We start from the raw sequence: 9,531 nt of genomic DNA, 5'->3' as shown, positions 1-9,531 counted from the left end.
AGTTGCCGTACTTATGTGTTGTGTGTTAACTTATACACATACGCAAACTCCATCAGATGACACCCAGTGCTTACTGTAAGTGCAGCTGTTGTGGCTGAATATAGATAGATGTCTTGGTAAAGCTAACAAACAGCAGGTATGGTATCTTGTTGCATAAACACGACAAGGCCATTCACTGACCCTACCAGACATGCAGGGATGACAGATTGACCATCTCTTAAAAGAAGTGACACATGACCCACCCTGACTCCGACACCCCCTTGTCCGCTGCAGACGGCTCTCGGGGAGGCAAGGTCAAAGGGGTGATGACCCTGGGCCCCTCGTTTTACCGTCCCCGTGACTCAACAACAGAGTAACTACCCTCCCCCTGCACAGCCTGGGTTGACACTTCCCATAAACATTACCATCTGTGCTCTGGTCCTCCTCTTCACAAGCCAGCCCTCTTTCTCTGTCTCTGTCTGGTTAGTGGTTCCCTCTCCTCCTCTCTGTGGCTTCCTGCCCTTTTTCTGTCTGTCTTTCTTTCTCTGTGAATGTATGTGTGTGCTTGTGGGACCATTTTTGGAGGGGGGGTCCTCCCATTCCAGAATTGGAGCTTTCCCTCCCTACGTTAACCTCTCCCTGTGCCCAGAATACTGACCTGGATATGCACTGTTCTGGTAAGCCTGACCCCTTCGGTCTGTCAGGACCTGATCTGTCTGAGTGAGAGAGCGCGTGTGCGATGCTTCTCCCAACTTTAACAGCACTTTTTCATAAAGAAAGGCAGAGAGCAATGCTGAGGTCGCTGAATGAGTTTGGTGGTTTCTCGCTGGCCCCCCTCCCTCTCGCTCTCCCTCCTTTCTTCCCTTGCTCTGTGGTGTTTGGACTCCAACCCTTTCAGACTCCTTATGATTTCTGTTGAAGTCTCAGCCAGTGGTATTCTCTGAAGCCTTACAGAACAACCAAACCGCCAGCGCAGGCCTCGCCTCCCCCCTCCACCGTCCTGTCCCAGCTCCAATGTAGGAAAAAAGAACCAGGACAAAGCAGCCCAGCTCATTTTACATCAGACTACTGGAACTATACAGACCCATTTTAGCAAGGGCTGCTTTTGCGCTCATTGAGGTGGTACAACACTCTTACCTATCATGGATTGCACCGCGTCAATGAGGAAGACGTGTGTCCGCACAGGGGTGAGGTGTTCGCGACAAAAGTGTTTGCGGCGGCACCGGGAACAGGGTTGTGGAGGCGACGCTATGGCAGCAGGAGTCGGTCATGCCTCCTCGTTACTCCGGAGATTGTTGTTGGATATCTGCTGTTTGTCCCATGGGCACACCTCAGAGCTGCCTCGCATTGAGACAGGCCACACTGGAGGAAGTGATGGACAAGAAATGGACAGAGAAGGAGGAGGTGAGAATACAGGGAAGAAGAGGAGAGTTATTGAATGAGGACAATCGCTGTCTCATTGTCCATCGCAGCTCATTCAAAGCTCTTCTTTCTCTCTCTCCCCACCTGACTCCATTAGACGATCCATAGTAATACTCAATGATTGACAGCACGTTTGACTAATAACCGCTCACTGTGTTCTGTAGTTCGTAGGCCTCGTTCCTCCCCTCACCAGAGCAAGGTATCAGTGAGAGACAGGAGGGTGTGGATGATGAGGAGGCATCGCATCTGTCTGTAATAAACATATATTTGACCTCCGTCATTATTTCCTCTGTCAGCTCATTACATTTGATCCATTGGAATGCCTCTGTGTGGAGTGTGTGTCACGATGAGAGATGGATCAGAGGCATGGCTGAGGTGTCATCCGTCTCGATTAAGGGATATTTAGTTGGAGATGTGGAGACATAAATGGAGGGAGATCACAGCATAAATGGTGTTCAGAGAGAGAGAAAAAAAATAAAAAATTCGGATAGTGTCTCTAGAGAAGGAAGAATGTTGTATTGAACTGAGATTTTATGTAATTTCAGTTCATTTGTGCGATATTGAGTACACAATTTAACTGTAACACAGATGACTGTAAACAAATGATAGGTGGTTTGTTAACTCTTGCTGGCACAGGAAGTGCAGCATTTAATTGTTTAATTGCTCAAGTTACTGTCGCCACAACTGCTTTTAATACTGTCTCCAACATATGTTGAGGGTATTTATTCCTGGATCTCCATACAGATAGACCCATCTCATTCATCTCCCAGCCTTGTCTCTCTTCCACCCCCATAACCTCTGAAGCCACTCCACTCTGTGCAGCTCCACTAACTCAAACCAGCTTGCTGACTTATTTTCGGACATGTACTTTCGGAGCATAGCGCTTACGGGCACTGTGATCTTACCTCCCCTATAAGTCTGTCTCTCTCTGTCTGCGTCTGTCTGTCTTAAAAATAAAATATCAACTCCGACTCTCCACCAAAATTGTAATCCAAACAATGGGTGACCTGCCAACAAGTTCACTATGTGTTGTTAAGATGACCCGCCACTCAAACTGCTACCTATGATGGCATTTCATTTTCAATACAATTCTTCTTCTTTTTTATTCAGTTGCGTTACAAGATAGTTGTGATTTGTAGAAGTACAGTAATGATTGCTAAGCATTGGGAACCTACTCCAGAGGAGTTGGAAACAATGTGTCAGTGCCTTAGGAATGATAATAAAATTATTAGATTAAGGGTTCCTAGCGTCAGTCAGCGTTCTGTAGCTATTAAATGCACTGCTGTGTGGTGGGGTGTTCTATTTCAGTGCAACGTAAGCTTTTTTTCACATGCTGTTTCAAAAGGCTTTGTCACTACTGGCCTTGGAAGGAGGGGTCTACTTTCCARGGGCTTTGCCATTCAAATGTTGGGGTTGAAGCCTGACCTCCTCTGCCAGCTTTGATATCAAATCAGTCATTGGTTAATATGCCGTCACTCAAAAACCACTTAGCCAATTGCTATCGCCTCTCCTGTTTTGAGACCGTTGCGCATTACAGCTGCTGAGAGAGAAGGCATGAGGTTTCCTCAACCTAACTGATGGTTTTTTTTGTTGCCGTAAACACAAACAAATAATTAACGGTGTCTCTTACGGGAACCATGCTTGGTTAGAGTAGAGCTTGCTGGGAGATGGAGGAGGTGGGGACCAAGGTACTTTGGGATGTTTACGAGGGGTCCCCATGGGTCTTGTATCCCAGAGTGGAATGACTTTAACATCTGAGCTGAGGAGATGCTACTGCTGTTATTGTTTGGATTAACTAGTGAGGAAAAGGTAGGCGTCATGGCAGACCAACAGAACATAGTTAATTTAGCTGTTGTGACCCTCCGCTGTCCAACTCCTTTTACTACAGACATGGCCAGTCACTAGTTAGCACAATGTTGGGAAGCTCACGAGGATGGGTTCTGTCTGACAATGCACTATATTGCCATTTCTGAGGTTTCTTGCAGTGACCCAAGCTTGGCCTAAACTTCCCAGAACAAGCTAGTTCCAGTCTGCAGTGTGTTCTCGGGACCACTGTAACAGTGTTTTCCTTGGCAGATGAATGCAACAGGGGTCATTCAAACAGGGATAACCTGTTGGTCATAAATCCATCCACCTCCCCTGCTCTCCTKTTAAAATTCMTGTTGCTGAAATTACCCCCCACCTCTAACCCCCGTCAGTCTCCAGCCCCCTGCAGCCAGTCTGACCTATTTAATGGCCACTGTCTACATCTCTCTCCAGGAGGGGTTAACAGCGCACTCTAGTATAGATGTGTGTTCATGTGTGTGTCTCTTCTGTTCTAGGGGCGGACATTAAGTCTCAACTGTTATGCTTGTGCTCTTTTCTGTTCTAGTAAGGATCCAACGCTATTCAGCTATAAAGAATGTCATTGTTAGCGGCTGATACTGCTTGAGAAACCTCTGAACAGACATGTTTGATGAACAACATTTTCCAGCCATGTGCCTTGTAGAGATTTACTGTCATAATGGTGTCAGTGGATCCAGCAGTAATTATAGTCCACCAGTGGAAGAAAGACAAAGAAAGAGATCTTGAGAGCCGGTGCGAAAGGGCTAGAGATGGAAAGAAAGAGTCAGACGCCCTCGAGAACATTCCGTAGTGCACTGATAGTTCCCATGACGACCATCTGCATTATTGTACTCCTTCAGCAGGGTGAGATTCTGTGGCGTGAGGGAGAGAAAGGAGACCCACCAGAGCACTGTAATGTACGTGCTTCTTTTTCAGGTCCATATGTTTCATCCTGGTGAACGATAGCTGTGATCATACAGTAGTGTCAGGATTTGTATGTGTTTATTATAACAATTCTGTGCCATTTTTAGGGTCACGTGTTCTGAAAGAAAAGATCATCTCTAAAGAGCTGTTCTATTTTTTATGTGCTTGTAGTTGGCATATTTAGGTCGAGAGAATACATTAAAATGAAGATCAATGATTCTATGCAGTCTCTTTTCTCAGCTGTGGTGCCATATCCCTCTCTTAGGCATAAGTGACTAATCAGCCATTTTATAGCCAGTGTGTGTGCGTGTAGGTGTGTGTTCCAACAGTGACAGTACTATGATGAGCCTTTAGAATAACAAGTGCCTGTCTGTCTGTTGCCATGTGTGCCCATTGTTGAGGGTTTTTATATTGACACAGCGGAGTAGTCGACACGCAGGGTTGTCTCCATTGATACAAATGTATGGTCTGTGGTGGTGTAAGGGCGGTGGCTGGTGGCCACAGGTCAAACGGACCAGGTGTCCAGATGGCCGTCTCCTGTTTTTATTGGTTTCCGCTACTTCCTTTGACCTGCCCATAGGACCAACAACATGTCTGTCAGAGGAGCAGAAAAAGTGTCACCTCGCCTACTCCTCTCTTTCTCTTCCTTCTTTCTCTCCGCTCCACTCCTTCAATGAGACGGGGCGTTGGTCCTCTCCCATCTGCCGTCTTTGTGTTGGACTGACTGCTGCCTCATTAGGGTGCTAAACACGTAGTGATGATGAGAGCCGTTCTAGGGTTTTCTATTGGCTCGGAGTGCAGACTACACTGACGCTTGTTTATGCTAATACACCTGTCAGCTAGTTAAATAACATCACAGAGGATTAAGCACATGCTCGGAGCATTCCAGTAGCTTGATTAACTTGATTGCCTGTTGTAATATGAACATGCTGTTTAATCAAGAAGATTAGCCAGATTGTCCTTAGCATTAAGAGACGTGAAAGAGGGGGATATTGAAGCAGGGACAGCTCCTACTTGAACACAAGCTACTAATACGTGGCAGACATTGTGCTTGGAATGCTCATGACCGACCCCTTAACAGTGAGGCGAAATGAAGTCATCTCCCAGACTTATTTTTGTTGAGGGGTCCTGGTCTGAATAATAGAAATGGGTTCTTAATCCTTCCAAGCCCTCCCCTGTTTATTCCGGTCTCCCTCAGTGTCCCAGAGCCAGTTTGCTCTCCCCAACGCTGTGTTCACCTCGTTCCATCCCTCTGCTTCTCACATACTGTAGGATCGATGTACAGTCCACCCGACGTCCTCCCGCAGGGGATTGTGGGATAGCTTACATTTTTTGTGAAGGACAGATTGATCGCCAGGGTGTGTAAGGGACAGGAACTTCCTCCAAGGGGATTTGTTGTAGGAACTGTAGTGTTGTGTCTGGGGGAATTGTTACGAGCTCTGTACATTAATCTCTAAGTTATGTGTGTTTTGTGGTGAGAGATTTGGTGGTTGTCTTTGGTGGTTGAGCAGTGCACATGATTCTTTCAATTCAACTAAACTGAGAGCAAGCCAACGGCTCTTTGACTAGATTAAGGGGTTGCCTCATTATGGTTCTGGATTGAGAATTGATCCCCTCAGGCTTAATCTGCTGCAGTTCAATACATATTCAATACATACACCGCTGTACTGCGGTGTTGACCTGAATCCTTTCTCGCTCTCCCTCCCCATCTCCATCTCTCCCTCCATCCCTCCAGGTGAGGAGAGCCAGGAGCTGGGCCCCCCTCCCTCTGTGGACGAGGCAGCCAACACCCTGATGACGCGCCTGGGCTTCCTACTGGGAGACAAGATGAACGAGGGACAGCCGGGCTCACAGTACGACATGGACGACCACGACAGCCAGGTAGGTTACACACACGCACACTACACACACTACACACACACACTACAGTACAGTAAGAGCATGGACGAACACGACCACAGACAGGTAGGTTACACACACGCACACTACACATACTACACACACACACACACTACAGTACAGTAAGAGCATGGACGAACACGACCACAGACAGGTAGGTTACACACCCTTCTGTCATGCACTGTTACAGTATATTATTATTAGTTTGTCAATACTTTGGCGTCTTTGAAGACCCATCATGGCATCAGGATACAAAGTACAGGCTTTCCCCTAGATGAGTGGTACTCCAATAGTCACTATTGTAGGTGGCCAGCACACAATGTGGTCCAGCTTATAAGGGCCCCACAGCTATAGAAGCACACCCCAAATCAGTGGGATGTGCAGATCACTTTCCAAGGCCTCTTAAGCATCGGAACCAAGTGGACCATTTTGTAGATTACGTCATTTGTTTATGGCAAACTCAATGGCCCCTGACACCAGTATGCGCTGGCTCAGAAGATGTTTGTGAAGATCTGGCCTGTTTGTAAAGATCAATCCTGTGAGTTATGGATAACCTAGCTCGGAGTGAGGGACGCTAGGCTCTCCTTTACTCCTGCAGAGCAGAACCAACAGACCGTGACACAGGGCAGGGGAAGGTAACCCGCTACCTCGGTCGTGAAAACTGCCCGCCGCATGCCACATTCTCTTGTCTAAGCAGTGTGCCTCCACAGAGGCCTATCCAATGGTGCTGGATCGACTCCCCCTTAAATCCTGACCCACTTTTCCAAACTTCACACATTGGGTGCATCTTAACTAGTGCCTTCCACCTCTGGTGTCCTTCATCAGCAATGATCTGACTCTGGCCCATTTTGCCTTTGTCGGTCTTTCTGATCTGTTGAGGTGAGTGGAAGGAGACAAGGAGAGGAGAGCTTGTTTAGACTATTGAGATGCACCCCTTGTTCTACACAGCTCAGCAGTATGCCTTTGGTTCGGTCTTTCGTGCCAAACTGCAGTGGTAACAAAAACCCAGCCCTGGTTTTCTCAAGTCCCAGTTTAGATGCCTGCCACTCCCGCGCAAGCAGATGCAGTCTGGGTAGGCTAGGTAGGCGGGAACCTCCCGTTCTATATTCATGTCTACGGCGCCTCCCTTAAACACATCCGAATCACAACAGAGTTGTTATCATGACCAAGGAGCATTCCACACTTGGATGCCCTCTGTCTTGCGCCAAACCTTCCCTAAGAAGTCACTCACACCTCTGCTCATATCCTGGTCTCCCGGCCACTTCTGTGTATTTCTATGCTATTCTGACTAATCTCCCGATTTATTTTCAAATGACTGTCCAAATCAATTCGTTTTTCGTTTAGAGCCAGGGCCATGGATAATTGATGAACAGATTGTCTGGAATAAGAATCCAGCATGCCCGGAGGTAGGCCTGCCTCTCTCTCTCCCTGCCCCTGCTCAATAGATCAAAGTATAACTGGATCTATTCTACTTGCGTGGCTCACTAAACGTATTGATATTCTACTGAATTAGAATTCATTATATTGCAAAAAATAGTTCACTCATGAAAATAATTGCATGAGTCATCAAAAGATATTAAAAAGAGATGACTCTACGGTTACACATGCACTGGAATAATATGGCAGGCAAGGACTGTATCAATGATTGCTGATCCTAGCATTCTTTCTCGTCTTGTCGGTCTATGGTGTGTGCGTGCGTGTGGGTGCACATGTGTGTGTAGGCTACTTTGTACATGTGATATGTCAACTGGTTGTGCCTTATCATCATTTAATCATGGCTAATTTACCTGATCATTTCTCATGGGTTGATGCAGTCCGGTGTATCACTGTACTTCAGTATAGACCTGACCCTTCCTCCCTCCCTACCAGGGCATGATGTCAGTGACCCAGCGGATCAGCCCCTGCTCCAGCCTGGCCAGCAGCACAGCCTCCCCCCCTGCAGGCAGCCCCTGCTCCACGCTGCCCCCCGGAGGGGCCTCCGGGAACCACGCCTCCGGAGACTGCGCCTATGGTTCCATCACCAGCCCCACCTCCACCCTGGAGAGCAGGGACAGCGGCATCATCGGTGAGGGACAGACGCTCACTTATTTTGTGGAAGTTATGTAATGTTTCCCATGTATTTCCTGGCATGCCAAACGTTTACACTGAAAGCCATGTTTTCTGTAACAATTTGATATACTCATGTTTTAATTCTTTACATTTTGGAAAAGCCAGGTGATGGGATTAGCTGCATTTAAATATGTTTGCTTTATATCCTTATGGGCTCTACTGTTGGGAGATTTTCTTATTGTTATAACATTTACTTTGAGGTGTGTTATTGAATGAAGAGTAAACTTGCCTTGCTCCATGGGCCTTAATCAGTTTTAAACTAAGCAGAGTCTCTAAAGAACTSTAACACKGCWTATATTTGTCTAAACTACCTTTTATCTGACAGCCACRCTGACCAGCTACTCTGAGAATGCTGACCGGGGTGGGGGGAAGCACGGGGACGGCTCGCGGGGTAGCCTGAAGCTGTGGCAGACCCAGAAGTGTTCGGGCACAGACTCGTTCCTGTACCGCGTGGATGAGAACATGGCTGCCTCCACCTACAGCCTGAACAAGATCCCAGAGAGGAGCCTGGAGACGGCCCACTCCTCCCATTCTGCCCACTCCATCCCCCTCTACCTCATGCCCCGGCCCAACTCTGTGGCAGGTGAGTCACTGTGCCAGCCACACCTCTTGTCTATTTGTTTACCACATTTCATTGCACACTTTTACGCCAAAGTAGCACACAAGTGCCGCTAAAGGTAGGAGATTCATTACCCTTTGGAAGTTTTGGTCTGTTCTATATAAATTTCCATTCAGACAATGACCTGAAAATTAATTGAAAATCCTTATAGGGTTTGGCTATATTACTTTCATAAATGTGTGATATCTAGTTACCAAGTTGGAATTGACCCCCTTCTCAGCATCTGAGACTGACTGAGTGTTCCCACCTCATTTAGGTGCTCTTATTTAACCCCCTGTGCACCTCCGACATTAACTTTAATGGGAATAGGGAACGTTAATATTCTCACAGTACCTGGGGGTGGGGGGTGAATACCGCGGATGCCAGGGTAAAACATTCCTTCAGGGTGAGGAAAGCCCCACAGATCCCCCTAAAAGTGTTCAAACATGTGTTTTCAATGTCCTCTTTATGTCAGGGCATATAAAAGCAGCATAGCAAGCTGGTTCTAAAAAAGCCTGTAGCTCCTCACCTCTGACTTGGCCTATCCAGTGGGATGAATGGAGCTGGGCTAGCAGTGTTTAAGGGATCGATCATACAGGGGTTTACGTTGTTTGGCCTTTTTCTTTTGACTTCTGACACATGCCCTCTAAGAGGCCACTGAGAGGAGTGCAAACAAAGATTATTGAAGAGTCAGGGAAGAAAGCTGGGCATGGTGGGAGAATGGGGGAGGCGACTGATATAGGAGAGAGAAAGGGAAAGGAATAGAGATGTAAAGA

General features: G+C 47.1%; 1 protein-coding gene across 1 annotated transcript; it reads left to right on the top strand.

Annotated features, from left to right (window-relative positions):
- Positions 1-233: 233 nt before the first annotated feature.
- On the top strand, positions 234-8,832 carry LOC112070602 (protein TANC2-like). The gene is made up of 5 exons (XM_024138021.2): positions 234-352; positions 901-995; positions 5,885-6,030; positions 7,918-8,113; positions 8,483-8,832. Exons 1-5 carry the CDS (start codon positions 234-236, stop codon positions 8,830-8,832), a joined length of 906 nt encoding a protein of 301 aa, XP_023993789.2.
- Positions 8,833-9,531: the final 699 nt, after the last annotated feature.

Source organism: Salvelinus sp. IW2-2015, unplaced genomic scaffold, assembly GCF_002910315.2.
Source record: "Salvelinus sp. IW2-2015 unplaced genomic scaffold, ASM291031v2 Un_scaffold1377, whole genome shotgun sequence".
NCBI lineage: Eukaryota > Metazoa > Chordata > Actinopteri > Salmoniformes > Salmonidae > Salvelinus > Salvelinus sp. IW2-2015.
The sequence above is the reverse complement of the archived record's forward strand: the minus strand, read 5'-3'. Positions and strand labels throughout refer to the sequence as shown.